General features: G+C 41.8%; 1 protein-coding gene across 2 annotated transcripts; it reads left to right on the top strand.

Moving 5' to 3' along the window:
• The first annotated feature begins 14,067 nt into the window (after positions 1 to 14,067).
• Positions 14,068 to 22,726, top strand: CLN5 (CLN5 intracellular trafficking protein). 2 transcript variants are annotated; one of them, XM_061170797.1, is made up of 4 exons: positions 14,068 to 14,247; positions 17,441 to 17,606; positions 18,237 to 18,381; positions 20,649 to 22,726. In XM_061170797.1, exons 1-4 carry the CDS (start codon positions 14,078 to 14,080, stop codon positions 21,158 to 21,160), a joined length of 993 nt encoding a protein of 330 aa, XP_061026780.1. In that variant the 5' UTR covers positions 14,068 to 14,077; the 3' UTR covers positions 21,161 to 22,726. The 2 variants fall into 2 exon arrangements, with proteins under 2 accessions (XP_061026780.1, XP_061026779.1); XM_061170796.1 differs by having other exon boundaries at positions 18,156 to 18,381.
• The last annotated feature ends 286 nt before the right edge of the window (positions 22,727 to 23,012 follow it).

The following is a 23,012-nucleotide window of genomic DNA, read 5'->3' as shown; positions in this document are numbered from 1 at the left end:
AACATTCTCCAGGATAGATCATATCTTGGGTCACAAATCAAGCCTCAGTAAATTTAAGAAAATTGAAATTGTATCAGGTATCTTTTCCGACCACAATGCTATGAGACTAGATATCAATTACAGGAAAAAAATCTGTAAAAAATACAAACACATGGAGGCTAAACAATACACTACTAAATAACCAAGAGATCACTGAAGAAATCAAAGAGGAAATCAAAAAATACCTAGAAACAAATAATGAAAACAGGGTGACCCAAAACCTATGGGATGCAGCAAAAGCAGTTCTAAGAGGGAAGTATATAGCAATACAATCCTACCTCAAGAAACAAGAAACAGGGCTTCCCTGGTGGTGCAGTGGTTGAGAATCTGCCTGCCAATGCAGGGGACACGGGTTCAAGCCCTGGTCTGGGAAGATCCCACATGCCGCGGAGCAACTAGGCCCGTGAGCCACAATTACTGAGCCTGCGCGTCTGGAGCCTGTGCTCCGCAACGAGAGAGGCCGCGATGATGAGAGGCCCGCGCACCGCGATGAGGAGTGGCCCCCACTTGCCGCAGCTAGAGAAGGCCCTCGCACAGAAACGAAGACCCAACGCAGCCATAAATAAATAAATAAATAAATAATTTTTTTAAAAAAGTAAACACTTATTAAAAAAAAAAAAAGAAACAAGAAACATCTCAAATAAACAACCTAACCTTACACCTAAAGCAATTAGAGAAAGAAGAACAAAAAAACCCCAAAGTTAGCAGAAAGAAAGAAATCATAAAGATCAGATCAGAAATAAATGAAAAAGAAATGAAGGAAATGATAGCTAAAATCAATAAAACTAAAAGCCGGTTCTTTGAGAAGATAAACAGAATTGGGAAACCATTAGCCAGACTCATCAGGAAAAAAAGGGAGAAGACTCAAATCAATAGAATTAGATATGAAAAAGTAGAAGTAACAACTGACACTGCAGAAATACAAAGGATCATGAGAGATTACTACAAGCAACTATATGCCAATAAAATGGACAACCTGGAAGAAATGGACACATTCTTAGAAAAGCACAACCTTCTGAGGCTGAACCAGGAAGAAATAGAAAATATAAACAGACCAATCACAAGCACTGAAATTGAAACTGTGATTAAAAATCTTCCAGCAAACAAAGGCCTAGGACCAGATGGATTCACAGGTGAATTCTATCAAACATTTAGAAAAGAGCTAACACCTATCCTTTTCAAACTCTTCCAAAATATAGCAGAGGGAGGAACACTCCCAAACTCATTCTACAAGGTCACTATCACCCTGATACCAAAACCAGACAAAGACGTCACAAAAAACAAAACAACAGACAAATGTCACTGATGAACATAGATGCAAAAATCCTCAACAAAATATTAGCAAACAGAATCCAACAGCACATTAAAAGGATCATACAACATGATCAAGTGGGGTTTATCCCAGGAATGCAAGGATTCTTCAATATACGCAAATCAATTAATGTGATAAACCATATTAACAAGCTGAAGAATAAAAACCGTATGATCACCTCAATAGATGCAGAAAAAGCTTTCAACAAAATTCAACACCCATTTATGATAAAAACTCTCCAGAAAGTAGGCATAGAGGGAACTTACCTCAACATAATAAAGGCCATATATGACAAACCCACAGCCAACATCATTCTCAATGGTGAAAAACTGAAAGCATTTCCACTAAGATCAGGAAAAAGAAAAGGTTGCCCACTCTCACCACTATTATTCAACATAGTTTTGGAAGTTTTAGCCACAGCAGTCAGAGAAGAAAAATAAATAAAAGGAATCCAAATTGGAAAAGAAGAAGTAAAACCGTCACTGTTTGCAGAAGACATGATACTATACATAGAGAATCCTAAAGATGCTACCAGAAAACTACTAGAGCTAATCAATGAATTTAGTAAAGTAGCAGGATACAAAATTAATGTGCAGAAATCTCTTGCATTCCTATAGACCAATGATGAAAAATCTGAAAGAGAACTTAAAGAAACGCTCCCATTTACCATTGCAACAAAAAGAATAAAATACCTAGGAATAAACCTGCCTAAGGAGGCAAAAGACCTGTATGCAGAAAACTGTAAGACACTGATGAAGGAAATTAAAGAGGATACAAACAGATGGAGAGATATACCATGTTCTTGGATTGGAAGAATCAACATTGTGAAAATGACTATACTACCCAAAGCAATCTACAGATTCAGTGCAATCGCTGTCAAACTACCAATGGCATTTTTCACAGAACTACAACAAAAAGTTTCACAATTTGTATGGAAACACAAAAGAACCCAAATAGCCAAAGCAATTGTGAGAAAGAAAAACGGAGCTGGAGGAATCAGGCTCCCTGACTTCAGACTATACTACAAAGCTACAGTAATCAAGACAGTATGGTATTGGCACAAAAACAGGAATATAGATCAATGGAACAGGATAGAAAGCCCAGAGATAAACCCACACACATATGGCCACCTTATTTTTGATAAAGGAGGCAAGAATATACAATGGAGAGAAGACAGCCTCTTCAATAAGTGGTGCTGGGAAAACTGGACAGCTACATGTAAAAAAATGAAATTAGAACACTCCCTAACACCATACACAAAAATAAACTAAAAATGGATTCAAGACGTAAATGTAAGGCCAGACACCAAAAAACTCTTAGAGGAAAATATAGGCAGAACACTCTATGACACAAATCACAGCAAGATCCTTTTTGACCCACCTCCTAGAGAAATGGGAATAAAAACAAAAAGAAACAAATGGGACCTAATGAAACTTAGAAGCTTTTGCACAGCAAAGGAAACCATAAACAAGACCAAAAGACAACCCTCAGGATGGGAGAAAATATTTGCAAATGAAGCAACTGACAAAGGATTAATCTGCAAAATATACAAGCAGTGCATGCAGCTCAATATCAAAAAAACAACCCAATCCAAAAATGGGCAGAAGATCTAAATAGACATTTCTCCAAAGAAGATATACAGATTGCCAACAGACACATGAAAGGATGCTCAACATCACTAATTATTAGATAAATGAAAATCAAAACTACAATGAGGTATCACCTCACACCAGTCAGAATGGCCATCCTCTAAAAATCTACAAACAATAAATGCTGGAGAGGGTGTGGAGAAAAGGGAAGCCTCTGGCACTCTTGGTGGGAATGTAAATTGATACAGCCACTATGGAGAACAGTATGGAGGTTCCTTAAAAAACTAAAAATAGAACTGCCATATGACCCAGCAATCCCACTACTGGGCGTATACCCTGAGAAAACCATAATTCAAAAAGAGTCATGGACCACAATGTTCATTGCAGCTCTATTTACAATCGCCAGGACATGGAAGCAACCTAAGTGTCCATTGACGGATGAATGGATAAAGAAGATGTGACACATATATACAATGGAATATTACTCGGCCATAAAAAGAAACGAAGTTGAGTTATTTGTATTGAGGTGGATGGACCTAGAGACTCTCACACAGAGTGAAGTAAGTCAGAAAGAGAAAAACAAATACCATATTCTAACACATATATATGGAATCTAAAAAAAAAAAAAAAATGTTTCTGAAGAACCTAGGGGCAGGACAGGAATAAAGATGCAGACGTAGAGAATGGACTTGAGGACACGGGGAAGGGGAAGCAGAAGCTGGGATGAAGTGAGAGAATGGCATGGACATATATACACTACCAAATATAAAATAGATAGCTACTGGGAAGCAGCCACATAGCACAGGGAGATCAGCTCTGTGCTTTGTGTCCACCTAGAGGGGTGGGATAGGGAGGGTGGGAGGGAGACGCAAGAGGGAGGGGATATGGGGATATATGTATACATATAGCTGATTCACTTTGTTATAAAGCAGAAACTAACACACCACTGTAAAGCAATTATACTCCAATAAAGATGTTTAAAAAAAAAGCCTACAAACAACATGCTAGAGAGGGTGCAGAGAAAAGGAACCCTCCTACACTGGTGGTGAGAATGTAAGTTGGTACAGCTACTGTGGAAAACAGTATGAAGCTTCCTCAGAAAACTAAAAATAGAATTACCATATGATCCAGCAACACACTCCTGGCCATATATCTGCACAAAACTATAATTCAAAAAGGTATATGCACCCCTATGTTTATAGCAGCACTATTCACAATAGCCAAAACATGGAAATAACCTAAATGTCCATCAATGGTTGAATGGATAAAGAAGATGTGGTACACACATGCAATGGAATACTACTCAGCTATAAAAAAGAAGAAAATAATGCCATTTGTGGCAACATGGGTGCAACTAGAGATTATCATACTAAGTGAAGTCAGAAAGAAAAAGACAAATTCCATATGATATCACTTATATGTGGAATCTAAAATGACACAAATGAACCTATCTATGAAGCAGAAACAGAATCATGGACATAGAGAACAGACTGGTGGTTGCCAAGGGGGAGGGGGTTGGGGGAGGGATGGAGTGGGAGTTTGGGGTTAGCAGATGTGACCTTTTATATATAGAATGGATAAATAACAAGGTCCTACTGTATAGCACAGAGAACTGTATGAAATATCCTATGATAAACCATAATATTTTTTAAAAAGAATGTATATATATGTATAACAGAATCAGTTTGCTGTACAGCAATAATTAACACAACACTGTAAATCAACTATACTTCAATAAAAAACAAGTAAACAAGTCCCTCTACTTCTGAGGAACTTCACCTCAAGGACAGACACATGGATCCATTAAACAACAAAAACCCAGAGCTGGTAGGACGTTGCCCTCCACCCTCTAGGAAGTCAATAACACCCTGTTGAACAAATGAATGAATAACAGCCACACAAATTTTAATACCCTTCAAGGTAAATAGGTGCTAGGTTTAAATGGTTTCCTTTCCTAAGTTTTAGAAGCAAGAGACCTGTCTTCTAAAAGGAGGAGCTTTGTCACTACCTAGTAATGACTTTAAGCAAGTCATTTTTCCTCCTGGGGAAACTCAGTGAGTTCCTCATGAATAGACATGTTCTCTGACTTCAAACTTCAAGTCTTGCAGTCAAAAAAATGAATGGGTAGCATATCTTAAACTATTATTTAAAAGAATGGTGTAGCCACTGTGGAAATCAGTATGGTGGTTCCTCAAAAAGTTAAACATAGGATTACTGTATGATCCAATGATTCCACATATAGGTATGTACCCAAAAGAATTAAAAGAAGGTACTCAGCAGATACTTGTACACCAATGTTCATAGCAGCATTATTCACTATAGCCAAAAGATAAAAACAACCCAAATGTCTTGGACAGGTGAACGGATCAATTAATGTGATATATGCATACAGTGGAATATTATTCAGCATTAAAAAGGAATGAAATTCTGATACACACTGCAACCTGGGTGAGCCTTGATGACATTATGCTAAGTGAAATAAGCCAGCCACAAAAGGACAAATATTGTATGATTCCATTTACATGAGGTACCTAGAGCAGTCAAATCCATGGAGACAGAAAGTACAGTAGAGGTTAGCAGAGGCTGGGAGAGGGGGTAATGGGGAATTATTGTTCAATGGTAAGATTCTGCACCCAACTCCAGCCTGTGCAGGTTTTTTCCACCTGAACCGACAAGCAATTCTCATAACACCTGCTGGGTGTCCTACAATTCAACTCAATTCTGACACTATCTACCTGGAGATAGCGTCAGATCCCACAGGGTAAGGACTCACCCTACAAGACTGCCCCCACTTCAGACACTAGTCTCAAGTCCAGGTTGTCACCTGTGCTTCTGACCAACCAGTTATAGATTAGAGACTCCAATGACCGCCCCCCCCCGCCTCCTTGGATTTGATTAATGTGCTAGAGCAACTCACAGAACTCAGAGAAACATTTTACTTCCTAGATGACCAGTTTATTATAAAAAGATATAACTCAGGAACAGCCAGACAGAAGAGAAGCATAGGGCAAGGTATGGGGAAGGGTGCAGACTTTCCAAGCCCTCTCTGAAACTTCCAATCTTCCCAAATCGCCACGTGTTCACCAACGCAGAAGCTCTCCCAACCCTGTCCTTTTGGGTATTTAAGGAGGCATCATTTGTAGGCATGATTGACTAAATCATTGGCCATTGACAATTGAGTCAACTTCCACCCCTTCTCCTCTAACGTGGACATCAGGGGACGTGGGACTGGAAGTTCCAATCCTCTAATCATCTGGTTCGTTTCCCCTGGCAACCAGCCCCCTTAGGTGCATCCAAAAGTCACCTTATAAACATAACAAAAGACATCTTTAAAGTTCACTTCACTTAGGAAATTCCTTGGGTTTTTGGTGCTTTGAGCCAGAAACCGGAGGATGACCATATATATATTTATAAAAAATCACAATATCGAAAACGGGTACAGAGTCTCAGTTTGCCATGATGAAAAAGTTCTGGAAATGGATAGTGGTATGGTGGCACAGCATTGTGGATGTACTTAATGGCACTGAATTGCACACTTAAAAATGCTTAAGATGATAAAATTTGTTATGTATATTTTACTACAAGAAAACCCAAACCAAACCAGAAACACGCTGTTGGCCATGGGCAACCACGTGGAAGTGCCTGTCAGGCTGCTGCAGATGAAGGAAGGGCCTCTTAGGCTGAAGCCCTGCCTTCACACTAGGATGGTTAACATTCCCAGGGGGCCCGCTTTTCTTTGTCTAAAGCGCAGTTCAGTAGCTGGCGACCGAGTGGAGGGGACAAAGGGGGAGAGTTGAACACAGTTCAAAATTAGAAAGAAGTAAACCACACGAAAGGAAAAAGTCTTCGGATGCGTCTGCCCCGCAACTCCGCAGAGGGAAAGCTCGCCCTCCTCCCGCCCTCGGGCTGTCCTGACCTTGCCCTGGTGCCTCAGGTGCACCAGCCCCGCCAAAGTTTGATGGGCTGCCATAGAAACGCCACATCCGCCAGGACGAAGGTGGGACAGCTGAGCCTTGCTGCGCGATGGGACGGCAGCGGGCTGCACTCGATCGCCGCCTGGCGGCGGATTGGCCTCGCGCACAGCCTGATGGAGAGGGTGTTGGCCAGGGGTCACCAGTCCGGCGGGAGAGAGAGCGCGCCTGATGAAACTGCGCATCCGGACTAGGGGAAGCTGCAGCTATTGTCCTTTGTGTTGGGAAGGAAGAAAAGGTGTGCCAGGCAGCCGTAACCCAGATTTTATTAACCAGAATGTTTCATTTCAAACTTATCTTTAAATTTAAGAGGGAAAAAAATACGGAATTCTACCTTTAGCTGGACTAAAGTAACTTCCATGCAATTTATTCCAAAAGAGAACATCAGTATTTATAGACAATAATTGTTTAATTAAAAAAATTTCAATAATACAAATGAATCTATATACAAAACAGAAATAGACTCACAGACATAGAAAACAAACTTACGGTTACCAAAGTGGAAAAGGGGGGAGAGGGATAAATTAGGAGTATGGGCTTAACAGACACAAACTACTATACATAAAATAGATAAGCAACAAGGTTTTACTGCATAGCACAGGGAACTATATGCAACATCTTGTAATAACCTATAGTGGAAAATAATCTGAAATATATATATATATGTATAACTGAATCACTTTGCTCTACACCTGAAACTAATACAATATTGTAAATAAACTATATTTCAATTAAAACAATTTTTTTTTCATCGTGTTCAATAGATTTTTTAACTGCTCAGCTCCAAAGGCAGAAGCTGAAGTGGTGTTTTTGACAGAAAAAACTGAATGAGAAGTGCCACTGCACCCTTTCATCTGCATCAGAGCTGAAGGACAAATGATTTCTTAGGTCACTTAAAATGGAAAGGTTGATGACCAGATACAGTGTGGGCTGTAACTAAGAGCAGTGAAAGGAGGTAGTCTTGGCTAGGACGCAGTGCTCCTCGTGATATTTTGCGTTTCACAAATGTAGCAAGTTTTTATAAAGTCCAATATCCATGTATGTAACCTAGTTTTCTTCTACGGTCACAGGAAAGAAACAGCAAAGAATGTGTTTACCTTGTTTAGCTAGGATGCTCCCCGAGTTTCTTTTGTATGACCTCGTATATTGACCAGATATCTGAAAGAAATTTAGTCTCGTATTATTAAAGGGTGAAATCTACAATCTCCATCAATTACATCTCTACTTCCCCCGTTAGATCTTTAAATTATTTACCCTATCTTCCTCCAACAAAAATTTACTAAGCCCTTGTTATGTGCGGTGTTATAAATAAAGGACTACATCTACTTTCAAGAAGAAACCTACCTTTCTTAGCCTGGAGATAGATGCTAGTCATAAGTCATGGATGGAAGATTGCAAACCCATGAGGCTGATTCTAACTCTTGACCCAGAAGGACATTTTCATAGCCTAAGACTGTCAGTGATGCCTAAATTTAGAAAGAAGAAGTGTACATGGTATCAACATCAGGCAGGGGAAAGATCAGCTGCCTATGAAAACGCATAGGTCTCCGCCCACATCACTGAGGATAAGGAGGAACAGGAGAAGGAGGAGGAGGAGAGTATTAGTCAACTCGAGAAGCAGGATAACCCGGTGGCCGGAGCAAGTTCCATGTCTGCCTGCTGGGGATCTACCTTGAGTGATGTTGGGAAAGTTACTAATATCTCTGTGTCAACACTTCTGCAATGTGAAAGAGGGAAGTAGCACCTTTTTCACAGGGCTGTTGGGAGGATTAAATATAGTAAATGTCAAGTGTGTCAAAACCTTAATAATCACGTATTTCTGCTCACTGAATGGTAGGCACTGCTTCCTTTTGCTTGATATACATGAAAGCAAAGAGACGTTTTTGTTCTGAAGCTGGCTTTCTTGACAAATTAACAAACTGTTCACAACAGAAGTAAAAATATAGGCAATAAATAACTAGAAGATTGTAAAGAATTGTTTAAAAGATTTAATGTAACAAGTAAAAGAGTATAAATCCAAAATTACTTGATTTAAGATTAGGGTAGAGGGTTAACTATAGCTCCACAGTCATTTGTTTTAAAGTATCACATATTAAGTATGTGACACTAATTCCTTCAAGTGGATATAATTTGTAACTTTATTAAATTCACACTAACTTATACTATTAAATTATCTTTGACCTAAAATAAGTTATGCTGTAGGTAAGTGAAACTGCCAATAAAAATCTGAAAATAGGGCCTATATATTGATATATAGTTGATTGTATTTGTTTAAGCCAGTTAAGCACCTGTGAAAGAGGTACGTGTACCCAAGTTTCATAGCTTTTGGGGGAGGGGGGCTGTTAATGATTTGATTAACATCAAGATACTATTGGGGCTTCCCTGGTGGCACAGTGGTTGAGAATCTGCCTGCTAATGCAGGGGACACGGGTTCGAGCCCTGGTCTGGAAGGATCCCACGTGCTGTGGAGCAACTGGGCCCGTGAGCCACAACTACTGAGCCTGCGCGTCTGGAGCCTGTGCTCCGCAACAAGAGAGGCCGCGATAGTGAGAGGCCCGCGCACCGCAATGAAGAGTGGCCCCCACTTGCCGCAACTGGAGAAAGCCCTCGCACGGAAGCGAAGACCCAACACAGCCAAAAATAAATATAAAGAAAAAAGATACTATTAACGTCTTGCATTAAAATTAGTACAGGAAATTAGTGTGTTCAGGGCAAGGGCTCTTAACCTTTCTTCATGTTCCATGGATCTCTTTGGCAGCCTGGTTAAACCCCTTCTCAGACTAATGTTTTTTAGTAACTAAAATAATATTAACACTGGATTTACAATATTGACACTGCATTATAAGTGTCAATGAAAAACTAATCAATAGTCTAAGAAAGAAATGGAAAATCTCATTCAAGTCAAACTGAGGATTATAACCCAGGAGACAGTCTCTCAGAGAGCTCTGAGGACTGTTCCAAAGAGTTAAGAGGGGAGGTCAGTATATATGTGATTCTGGCGAAGCCGGTATGTGCAATCAAGCACACAGCTTGGTAGAAGTTTGTTGCTAGTCACGAGGAACAGATATCTTAGTTAATGGTTTTAGTGTTTTTCTAAGTATGGGAAGATGTAAGAATCCAGGTTCATAAAATTTTTTCTTCTGAAAATATCTAACTCTCTGAAGGCCAGTTCTGTCAGTTCTCCCAGAGCACAGAGTGCCTTATCCTGATCTTCACCCTTAATTCCTTTTAGGGTGTACTGTAGGTCAGGGACTGCAGTGGCTAATGAAATGATTCTTGTAGAACTGGATGGTGGGCAACATTCTTTGTTTTCCAATCCCTTCCCTTACAGTCTTAATTTCAGCCAAGGTCTGGGAGGCATTTCGTGACCAGTTTGTCCCAAGGTGCTAGGAATGCTCATCCTCAGGTTAGGCAAGGATTTCCTTGGTAGGCCACTCAGTGTGTTGTTACTAAACTAGGCCCTGTTAACCATAGGCAAAAGCTTCTATACCACCTGTTTTATTAGTCTATTATGGTCCAGGACATGGTCCCCTCTTGTTGCTTCTTCCCATACCTACAGTTACACTATTACAATCATTGATCTTACGGATCTGTACATTTGGCCAATCATTTCAAGTCGCATAATCATCATTAATTTTATCTGAGGCTCGTCACACATTTGGTAATGCAAGAAACAATAATCTTGTAAAAGAAGCAGAATATTTACTAACATAGCCAGTAACATTAATAGGTCTTATGTAAGTATTTAAGCTAAGAACTTCCATTAGGTGCAGCCCAGGATCTCCCCAGGTCCTCTGACCAGTCTGTTCTGCACCAATCCCTATCTTTAAGGGAAATGATATATTGGCATTGTACATAAAGTTCATTAAAGATGTCTGTCCATACAAGGCCAGTGGTGAGTCACCGTGACCTCTTACAGGATTGAGAAAGGAATGATATCTTCTAAGGAGTTACAACATGGCTGGTGCCAGAAGGAGAAAAATTGATCTTTATGGTTGAGCAGGTATTTCTGCCACTGGAGAGGTCTCGTTAACACATAATGCAGATGCACAGTGCAACTAGAGGGGAGCGAGGAAGCCCAGATGGAGAGAGAAAATATTTACATTTAAATTTTTCTTGTCTTGCCTTAAAATATGAATTTTTATTTCATCATAAGTGAGAAAGTAAAATTAGCTTGGACTGTAAAAATCTGCCCTGCCATCCAGGAGCCTGGAATAAAAGGCTGATAAAATCAGTTGCAAAATTAACATAAAACAATATTTCTCCCCAAACAGAGCTGTAAAGTGTCATAACCACCTCCTGCTTTCTGACTCACTGAGAAAATTTGTTCTCTAAAGTTAAAGACTTAGAGAGTTTTTGCTGTTGGAAATTACATCAGTAAGAATGAAATATCCCACCTTTACCTGGAGATTCTCAGTCCCTTGACACAGAGAAGCAGCTTCAATTTACAACCTTTACAACCCAGGTGCAGAGCTCCCAATAAGGGGTTTCTAGACACAAAAATTCCTTATCTATTTAAACTTCGTAGTAGCTAAGGAAATAGAACCCCAGGTCCACTTTGTCAGTATTTTTTATACTGACAAAGTATAAAAAAGTATACTTAACAAAGTATAAAAAATACTTTGTTAAGTATTTTTTAATTGAGGTACATACACTATGTTGGGTTTTTTAAGACATTGACTCTGTGTGTTGACACACAGCCTTGCTTTGAGCCTACCAAAATACTGCTCACTTAAATTTCACTTAAACTCCACCCTACCTCAGAATCCTATAACTCTGTCTTTTCCTTTGCTTGGGGAGATGCCACGCAGTTCCTCTGTGCGCAATCTCCCATGATGCGATGGTTAATAAACCTGATTTTACTAGACTACAGTATTGTTCCACTATTGTGGTCTTAGGCTAATTGGAAAAGCCTGCAAAATAAACCAATTGGATTAAAATTCAGTCTATTTGTTGGGTCCTCAAAGTTTAAAAACGTCGGACTAGAGAGAAGTAGCAAGTATGATGAGGGATCAGGCAACAATAGTCTGGAAGCATCCTTAGCCTGGGGTGCTAGGGTCATAGCCAAGAAGAACAGAAGGCAGAACCAGAGCAGAGCAGATGGGAGCTACCGAGAGACTGAGTCAGGGCTAATATGAGGAAACGCTTTGTTAACCATTACAGCTCCTTGCACATAGAGTGAAGAGACTGCACACCCAAGAGGGGAGATCCCCACCACTAACCAAGGTCGATCTGAAGCTTGGTTTAGTAGCTCTGGGAAATCCTGAGCAGGATAGAAAGTTCCACTGTGGCCCTCTAGTGTCTGGTCTCCTTATTTGTAAAATCTATAATGTTTCTTCCGCGAGCTGCTTCTTTTAGCTTTAAGCCATGCTCAAGTGCGGGCCCACTCAGAATCCTACAGGTGCCCTTCAGATCAAGCAGTACCTGTCTGCTGTCACTGCTAGGATGAGTTTCCCTCTCATCTTGGGCGGGTCTTTGGAGAAGCCAGCTTAGGTTTGGTGATTTTGAACTGGGTGGTGGTATACGGAGGAGGGCTAGGGTTGGAGACATCTAAATGCTAGGTAAGTGAGGGTTAAAATGAAGCCCTGCCTGAACCTCCCCAGAATCCCCAACCTGCTGCAGCAAGTGGGCAAAGACGTGTGTGCGTGTGTGCGTGTGTGTGTAGAGGGGAACAATTCTCATCGACCCTCAGAAGGCCTGGCAGGCGTGGGGAAGCCAATGACGCTCCCACCCCTCACCGTGCCCTCACCCCCGACCCCCCCCGCCCACCAGCTCACAACAGTCCCCTCCGGCCATTGCAGTCACCCTGCTCATTCCAACATACTTACAAATACTATGCTGGTTCACTCATGTTGTGGGTGAAGTGAAAGCGTTGGAAAGCCCTGGTCTGAGTCCTGCAGGCCGCCCTCTTGTGAAACGAGTGACTAAGTGACCATAAGTGACTATAAATGATTATAAGTGTCTTTAATGCATTATTTATTTACTTATTTTTGGCCGCATTGGGTCTTCGTTGCTGCGCGCAGGCTTTCTCTAGTTGCAGCGAGAGGGGCTTCTCATTGTGGTGGCTTCTCTTGTTGCGGAGCACCGGCTCTAGGCACGCGGGCTTCAGTAGTTGTGGCATGTGGGCTCAGTAGTTGTGGCTCACGGGCCCTAGAACGCAGGCTCAGTAGCTGTGACGCACGGGCTTAGTTGCTCCGCGGCATGTGGGATCTTCCCGGACCAGGGCTCGAACCCGCGTTCCCTGCGCTGGCAGGCGGATTCTTAACCACTGCGCCACCAGGGAAGTCCCTAATGCACTATTTATAGACATACGTCAACCTCTGTCTATGAGAGCAGGGCAGGCCATGAGTGCCTCATCAGGAGCAGGGCAGCTGATCCCATTGTTTTCTTGAGGTGGTTGAAGGGTCAAAAAAGACAGAGTAATTCAGAATCTCCTTCGCAACTGAAGCGGTAGATCCAACAAGGATGAACATGGTGGGGGGGGGGGGGGCGGGCGGGGGAGGTGGGTGGATGTGAGCTACTTGTTAGTGTGGCCACTGTCATCACAGGCTTAGTCAGGTGAGGACCAGCACTCCCCCATCATTGTCTTCCTCACTGCACTCACCTCCCCCATATATTCTCCTTCACTCAAATGTCTGTTGTCTCCTAGGCTGGGCCCTGAGGGATGAGGTAAGAGTTCGGTGCTAGAGAATCCAAAAGAGACCAAAGCTGCACTTTCTGTTTGTTTGCTTGTGGTGACTGTAGTTGGGGGGAGGTCAGCAGAAGCTCCAAAGAAGCGGTGACCTTTAAACTGAGACGTGAGGCCCAAAGAACTCGGCATTAAGAGAGAAAAAGAAGGCCCACGGCCTGTCTGGGCTGCGCGGGGGAGCTGGACCAAAGCGCCTTCCGGGTCGGCCAAGTCCAGAGGCCGCCCGCGCTCGGGGCACCGGGCAGGAGAGGAGACGGGGCCGCGCGGACACCCTGCGCCTCGCCCCTTGGTGCTCCGGGCGGCGTCGGGAGCCGAGGCGGGGACAGAGTCGCCGGACCGGGCGCGGCTGGCAGGGGGCGGAGCCGCCGGCGGACCGTCGCCCGGGTTCGCTTGAGGGCGTGGCTCTGCGCATGCTCGGCTCGCCGGCCCTCTGCCGTGGCGGGGCGCGGGAGGCGCCGCAAGCAGCGGGAACCGCCTCATGGCGCAGGCGGGGAGAGCTGGTCCCGGGGCCTGGGGGCGGCGGGGTGCGGGCGCGGATGCAGCTCCGATCTGCGCGCCTTGGTGCTGGGCCTCCGCACTGCTCTGGCTGGCGGCGGCAGCGGCGGCGGCGACCGGCCCCTCCCGGCGCCAGTGGCCGGTGCCCTACAAGTGAGTGCGCGGGCGCGGCAGAAGTTCGCTGGGCAAAGGCGGGGGGGCGGGGGGAGATTGTGTCCTGGTCGCGCAGTTGTGCGGGGGCGGCGCTCGGCGACCCGGAGGGCGCGGCGTTGAATGAAGTAGAGAGCTGCGGAGTCGCGGCTGTTTGCTGCGCGCCGCCCTGGGGTCACCTCCTCCCGGGACCCTTGAGCCAGTTACGAGGTGACCTAGACTCAGGGCTGCCCCGAATCGTGGATGAAAAGGGAGTAATGTTATTTCGTCGCGTGACTGTCGGATACAAGTCGCTGACACTTTGAATAGTTTGGGGAGACCTTTAATATCGCATTTATTACCGTGTCATGCCCTGTCATTAGTTATCTTGAGTGCATAACATTTGCACGTCCAGTGTCCAGTTTACCCAGCTTGCCTGGGTTTGCCTGGGACTTCCCGTTTGTAGCCCTAGAAGTCCGGCGACCCGGGAATCCCCTCGCCCCCTCGGTTGGCGACCTCGTTTGTCCACTGTCTTCAGCCTGGAGGTAGGACGCTGGTCATAAGCTGAGGACGTGGAGACTACAGCTATGCGAAGCATATTTGAGCCTTTGAACTAGAAGAGTATTTACGTGGCCTAATTGTCAGAGATGGCTAAGCAGAGAGAAAGAAAGAAAACATGGTGTCAACATCAGGCAGCGGAAGGGCCAGCAGCTTTTGAAAATGCACAACTATTTTGGATGACAAAATAGTGAGTTGGGAGACAGGATAACTTAGGGATCGCAAGTGAGTTCTGGGCTCCGACCACTGCGGATCAAGTCAGGCTCCACCATCACTAGCTGTGTGATCTCGGGAAAGTTGCTCAGCATCTCAGTGTCCACATGTCCTGAGTCAAAAAGTAGGAACAGTAGTTACTTCAGGTTTGTTGGGGGGATTAAATCTAGTAAATGCTAGCCAGCTATTTTCAAACCTGAATACAGTATTGGTGTATTCTGCTCACTAAATGGCTCGCAGTACTTCCTTGTTTTGCTTTATATACATGAAAAGAGAAATTTGAGTTTGAAGCTGGCTTTCTTGAAGGTGTTAATAAAATGTTCAAAAGAAGTAAAAATTTAATATTCAATAGAACAAGGAAGAGATTGGAAATTCAAAACTCCTTGATTTAAGGACAAGGTATTGACTATGACTTCTTACGTTTCTTTACAAGTTTGAAGTGTTAAGTACATGCCTTCATCTACTCCCCATTACAAAATTTTAACTTTATTAAGTTCACACTTAAATCATACTTTTGAAATTACCTTTGACCTAAAATAGACTTTGCTGTGGGTAAGTGAAACCTATATGTAGTTACCCATTTGCTTAAACCAGGTAAGCACCTATAAAACAGTTAAGTATATCCAAGACTCGTAAGCCTTTAGGAGGGTTGTCAATATTTTTGTCTAAATAAAGATTTTTTTTTTTTTTGGCTGCACCACTGGTCTTGCGGGATCTTAGTTCCCTGACTAGGGATTGAACCCAGGCCAAGGCAGTGCAAGCACCGAAGAATCCTAACCACTAGACCACCAGGGAACTCCCTAAATCAAGATTTTAACTCTTTAAATTAGAATAGACATTTTTGTTGATGTGTTAGGATTGTAAAACAATAGATTGGGCTAGAACCTGAGGGAATCTAGGATTCTTAGAGGATAGATAGAGGCAGCTGCTTTCTCTCTTTCATCTTTCTCTCCAGTGTAAGGTGTGTAGTGAGTGTCTGCTGATCTGAAATCACCATAGTCCCTCCTCCCCAGTCCTACTGCCATGGCCTTCTCAGGCTGCTTCCTCTCTTGTTGTATTATTGCCGTGACCTCCTCACTTGACCTCTCAGCCTTAATTTGGCCTTTCTCCCCGCCCTTTTCTAATCCATAAAGTGAGGCTTATTTAGAGCAAATTCAGTTATATCACATCTGCTACTTCAGATCCTTTCATTGATCTCCCTCCCGGGCTCAGCCCTCCGCAGCTGTGGCACTCTAGAGGGTGCCCTTCACATTGTCCAGACATACCTCTCGTTTTATTGCACTTCTCAGGTACCGCATTTTTTACCAACTGAAGATGGCAACCTTGTGTGGTCAGATGGTAGTTAGCATTTTTTAGCAGTAAAGTATTTTTTAATTGAGGTACATACAATATGTTGGGTTTTTTAAGACATAATACTATTGCACGCTGAATAGACCACGGTATGATGTAAACATAACTTTTAGATGCACTGGGAAACTAAAAAGCTCGGGTGACTCCCTTCCCTTTACAGCGTCATCCGACGTATTGTGGTGGTCTGGAAGCGACCCACGCTGTCTCCGAGGTGCACCTGAATTAGGGCGAAGTGACAGTCCCTGCCTCCCTCTCCTCTCACCGCTGCTGCCTTGAAGCCTGAACTCCAGTCTTCCTTACCCACTTGAGACTCTTCCAGCGTGTCATGCCTGTCTTAGAGTATTTAGTGTTTTGTTTCCTTTTCCATACTGAATTCCTAAAGTATTTTAAAAACCTAGGCCAGGCCTTCATCTCTTCCTTTGCCTCCTTACCCCCAGCCATCCCACAGCAGGTAAAAATGATTTCTCCCTCTTTTGCACGCTCAGGACTTTGTGTATTTCTTCGTAAGCACTCACCATGCTGCGTTTCATCACTTGTTTAATGTCTCACGAGCCCCCATCCAGAGCTCCTTGAGGGGAGGAACAGCATTTTACGTTTTGTTTCCCTCCTTTCTAGTATAGTTGTAGATCCTCAATAATGTTGGTTGAAGGGGATGTTGGCTAATCCTTAAGAAAATAGAAAATATGTTCTATTTAATTATGATTATCTTTGAATAATCTTAACATATGGATTGTTTGGGAAGTTAAATATCATTTGAAAGCTATTCCTTTATTCAGTAAATATCTGTCTACTAAATAAGATGTGGAGCTATAAACATTTTCACATGTGGTCCCTGTCTTCGGAATTCTCACAATGGGAGCAGGGAACCAGGAAGCATGCAATTATCAGTGCTTTTAATGTATCATTTGCTATTAAAGACATCATTGGAGTTTGTTCACAGGATAACATATAAAATGTATATTTATACACTGTGGGCTGAGCTTTGGGTGTTTTTTCTAAAAATGTGATTGACAGTGAAATTAAAATCTGGATTCTACGATGTGCAAGAACCAAATTCCTATAAGAATCTAAGTTGATGATTTTTTTTCTTTGTTAGACGCTTTTCCTTCCGTCCGGAACCAGATCCTTACTGTCAAGCTAAATACACTTTCTGTCCCACTGGCTCCCCTATCCCAGTGATGAAGGATGATGATGTCATTGAAGTCTTTCGATTACAAGCCCCAGTGTGGGAATTTAAATATGGAGACCTCCTGGGACACTTGGTAAGGCTGCATCTTGATCTTATAGCTGGTTAATTAAGTGATTTGATTAAGTGAATTTGAGGGAATAATCTCTATTCAGTCACTAGTTTTAGATTATGTTTATTGGTGTTCCTCTTAGCGAATTTTAAATAAGTAGTCCAAAAACAAAATCAGGTTTTATGATCCTGACAATAATCAATGCAGTTGCTTTAATCCATTTTAATATTATGAATCCAAACGCAATTCCTGTACCCAGATCCTGGAAAGAAAGACAGGAGGAGGCCCAGAGCAAGGGGCAAGGCAGGTGGGAATCACTTCTTCACGTCCAGTTCCTATTGTGCACACTTTTCCTAGGTTAGCTCACCATTTGAGCCTCTCATCACCTGAGAGGTACACAGACTTCCTTCCTGAGTCTGGGGCATGGAGGCTTCTCGACATGAGAATAGCAACAGGGAAGGGGAATAACTGGTCTACTCTATATGCAGTTGTGGTATCGCACTTTCTCCCATCTGGCTCCTGAACCAGTGGTTACTTCACAAATGCTTTGATACATGTATGATCTTTACACAGAAAATTATGCATGATGCCATTGGATTCAGGAGTACTTTAACTGAAAAGAACTACACAATGGAATGGTATGAACTTTTCCAGCTTGGAAACTGCACATTTCCCCATCTCCGACCTGAAATGAATGCCCCTTTCTGGTGTAATCAAGGAGCTGCCTGCTTTTTTGAAGGAATTGATGATATTCACTGGAAGGAAAATGGGACGTTAGTTCTAGTAGCAACCATATCAGGTAAGTTTCAAAAATATGGCAGCATTTGATGATTGCATCTATATCCAAAAATCACAGAAATTACTTTCATTGAGGCCTCTCAGTAATGGTCTGCTCTTCAGAGGTCAACTTATAAAATACACTTCTTGAATCACTAACCTTTGACCCAAACTATTACTCATGCAAAACTTCACCTTATTTACAGATTATCTTTTCTATTTTCATCATAAAAATAAATGATATAAAGCTGTACAATTAAATTGGACTTTCTAAATAAAATAATAGAGGTAAATCTCTATTTTAGAGGTGACCACCAGTTTGTTCTCTGTATCTGTGGGTCTCTTTGTTTTGTTTTTTCATTTGTTTTATTTTTTAGATTCTACATACCATATGAAATCATATGGTAATTTGCCTTTCTCTGTCTGACCTACTAAACATAATATCCTCTAGGTCCATCCATGTTGTCACAAATGGCAAGATTTCATTCTTTTTTATGGCTGAATAATATTCCATTGTATATACACGCCACATTTTCCTTATTCATTCATCCCTCGATGGAAACTTGGGTTATTTCCATGTCTTGGCTATTGTAAATAATGCTGCAGTAAACTTAGGGGTGCTTATATCTTTTCAAGTTAGTGTTTTCTCTTCCTTTGGATAAATGCCCAGGAGTGGAATTGCTGGATCATATGGTAGTTCTATGTTTAATTTTTTGAGGAACCTCCATACTGTTTTCCATAGTGGCTGCACCAATTTACATTCCCATCAATAGTGCACGAGGGTTCCCTTTTCTCCACACCCTCACCAACACTTGTTATTTGGTGTCTTTTTGATGATGGCCATTCTGACAGGTGTGAGGTAATATCTCATTGTGGTTTTGATTTGCAGAATTGGTGTCTTTTAAATGTAATCTGGGAATCTTTTAACTATATATCATGCTGTTTTCTATTTTTCTTCCTATTTTCTAATTGATGTGCCCCAAACCATCCAACAATATAAAAGTCCATTTCTCTTTTAGCAATGCTCAGTATGATAAATAGCTATCCTTCTTTCATTCCAGGCCAGTTCACATCTCTCCTTTCTCCATTTCCACCTACCTCATTATCTGCAAAATCTTCCTTCTGACATCAAAGTATGATCATATGAACAAGTGATCACTGTTTTCTGTAGAAGAGTTTGCAATATGCTGGTACTTAAATCTTTTAAGTTATCCATCTGCCTTGTGATTAATCCTGTTCGTTGACCTTTTTTCACATTACAGAATAGGGTTTTGAAGCATTCTTGTCTCTTCATTACAAGCAGTGGCTTTTCAAAGTTGAAGAACACTAAGAACAGTATCCCCAGCTCTAAGGAAACAGGATTTATATTATTTCACCATTTTAATACCATAAAATTGATAAAAGCAGCCGCTCTGTTCATTCTGTAGGGCTTGAAGTACTGATTTTATGGACTCAAGTTGGAGTAACCTAAGAAAGATTCACACACAGTGACAAAGTGAAATGTTGGGGCCATGCTGTTCTAGGCCCAGATGTGGTTGTAACCATGCAGAGTACAGTATTCTGTTAACATTTGGAGAGAGTCCTCTGGTCTGGTACAAGGTGGTAGGAGAGAGTGTTAGCCATCCTGGAGTCTGTATAATCCATGAACTTGGTCAAAAACATTTCCAGTTTAGTTGATTCACCGGAAGAATTTGTGTAGTGGGTAGAAAGGTTGTAAGCAGTAGCCACAAGTACAGGGAGCAAAGGGAGATACCAGATATTCAGGGTGAATGGGGCACGGTGCTTCCTTCTCAAGTAGCTGTTCCTCAGGCAGCCATTCATGCCTTGCTTTGCACAGAAAAGCTTCGTGTTTCACCCTCCTCAGTTCTTCTTACACTGTCTCTGCTTCATTCACTTTTTCCTCTTCCACAATTTTTCCCTTGCTTCTTTTTTCTCTTTTGCCTCTGAATCCAAGATTTGTTGAGTGGAGTAGAGAAAGAGGGCTTCGGCACATGTATAATTTAGCTTTTGACTGTAGCTTAAATGATTATAGAATTTGTATGTAAGACTTCTCTTTATACACCTATTATATCTAATGTTTAGTTCAGAAATACCTTGTGCCTTGAAAATGGAACAGAAATTGGCTGAGCTTGGATTCCTTTTGTGAGATGCAGGTTTGGAAATTCAAAAACTGTTGTTTAATCATGTAGTCATGGCCTTGATCTGGTTAGAGCATTTTACTTAAAACTAACATGATTAGCTTTGATGTTCACATAGTGTTTTTTGTTTTTTTTGTTTGTTTTTAACTAGGAGACATATTTAACAAAATGGCAAAGTGGGTAAAACAGGACAATGAAACAGGGATTTATTATGAGACATGGACGGTCCAAGCCAGCTCAGAAAAAGGGGCAGAGACATGGTTTGAATCCTACGACTGTTCTAAATTTGTGTTAAGGACATATAAGAAGTTGGCTGAACTTGGAGCAGACTTCAAGAAGATAGAAACCAACTATACAAGAATATTTCTTTACAGTGGAGAACCTACTTACTTGGGAAATGAAACATCTGTTTTTGGGCCAACAGGAAACAAGACTCTTGCTTTAGCCATAAAAAGATTTTATTACCCTTTCAAACCACATTTGTCAACTAAAGAGTTTCTTTTGAGTCTCTTGCAAATTTTTGATGCCATGATTATACACAGACAGTTCTATTTGTTTTATAATTTTGAATACTGGTTTTTACCTATGAAATTCCCTTTTATTAAAATAACATATGAAGAAATCCCTTTACCTAACAGAAGCAGAACACTCTCTGGTTTATAAAACCTTAATTCTACTGCTTTTTTTTTCTACCAGCACATCAGTTTTTCAAGGAGTGGTTTTACATGTGTGGATTTCTTAGACCTTTCTTCCTTGGGACAGAAAGGTAAAATACACATGGGCAGAATTGCTGCATAATAATATCTCAGGAATTTTTTTGGAAAGAAGCTGAAAACTCTGATTGTGTTGGCCAAAGTGAACCCATTAGGTGATCTTGATTTCAATCTCCAAGGCTTTGTTAATATGGAGAATTATATCATCAGATATACAGTATCTTTGGACTCCTCAGAATGTGAAATTGTGGATATGGTGTGCCAAAACTTTAAAAATACTGTCAGTGACATTGTCATGGTGGGAGCTTTTTTCAGATACGGTAGTTACACTTTCTCATTTAGGTACTTTCTGATAGTTTTGACTGACTTTACAGCCTTTGTAACTTCTAGAGCCAGTCCTAGTAGTTTGATTTTGTTCTATTCACTTAACCTTAAAGAGTAATTTGGACACCACAGCTGGAGTGGTCGTGCTTCCAGATGTGGTAAAATCAGTGATAAAGAGCACAAGTTTCTGGCTAGCATTTTAGAACTAGCCAGTAACTGGCATTTTGTGATTTAAGCAACTTATCATTTCCAAACCTTAGTTTCCTTATCTCGAAAATGATTCATCTGTCATGATTGTTGTAAAGATTGAAGCCATGTATAGTTTGGCCTAGTAAGGTCACAATAAGTGGTAACTATAACGATTAATCAAAGAACAAACTGCCATCATTGATCTTGCCTAATGTGGTTTACATGCCAACCTTTCCTGCTTTTGTAGTAATCACCTAGACTTTGAGCTGGCAGCATGGTGCTTCTGCGGTTCTTCACACATATGGAACATGGAAGTATCTGACTGCAGGTACATCTGGGTGAACAGGCACCCTCTAACTCACTCCTTCACTGCTTCACACAGTCCCTCCGCCGCCCACTAAAGCTGCCAGCAGTGGAAGAAGGTACACTTCCCAGAGAGAGGGCAGGTTTTTGTCAAGGATCTCCAAGTAGCCGTGCTTCCATTAGGGCCATCAGACAAGGTTTCAAGGTCCTTTAAGTGTCTGATAACTGAACACCTTGTTTCTATTCATGGAAAAAATACCAGTCAGTCAGGAAAATGATGAGGCAGAGATCAGAGAAAACAGTCTGTATTTAATATGTAAATGTACCAATTCTATTCAGTTTCTGCCCACATTTGAGTGCTTCCTAAGAGGTTAGTACATTGAGCTCGCATAAAAAGCCTAAGCGTAGGTACTCTTTACGTGATTCAAATGAGTAAATTGAGACTTAGAAAGGGTACGTGACCTTTCCACAGCTACCCACCTAGTGGTAAATGGAGCCTCATTTTGAACCAGGTTCTGCTGACTGAATGGGATGCACCATCAAGCAAGTTTTTCAGCGCTGCTCAAAGTGTGGTCCTTAGACCAGTGCCTGGACCATAAGTTACTAACAAACACCATATGTTCTGGTCTGTGAGGAGGTACTCTTAAAGCAACTTGTTGGACTAATTTTGTTTCTGTTGAATCTAATTAAAAAAAAAAAAAAAAACGGGGGCTTGTACTTTACTTTTATTTCATTTGTCTAGGAATTTATTATTGTCTTCTTCAAAACTATAGGCACTAAAACGCAGTCTAAAAATAAAAACCCCGCCCTTCAGCACAGATAGCTTAAGAAGAACTGCACCATTATGATGATGCCTGCTGCACGGAGGATGTCTCACCCTCGAGCACAGGGAGAACTGGCTTTCACTGCCTACAGTTTAGCCTCGTCTACTCATGTTAATAGCGCCAATCATTCCTGATTACTTTAGCCTCTTTAACCTGCTAGTT

This window comes from Eubalaena glacialis, chromosome 16 (assembly GCF_028564815.1).
Source record: "Eubalaena glacialis isolate mEubGla1 chromosome 16, mEubGla1.1.hap2.+ XY, whole genome shotgun sequence".
Classification (NCBI taxonomy): domain Eukaryota; kingdom Metazoa; phylum Chordata; class Mammalia; order Artiodactyla; family Balaenidae; genus Eubalaena; species Eubalaena glacialis.
The sequence above is the reverse complement of the archived record's forward strand: the minus strand, read 5'-3'. Positions and strand labels throughout refer to the sequence as shown.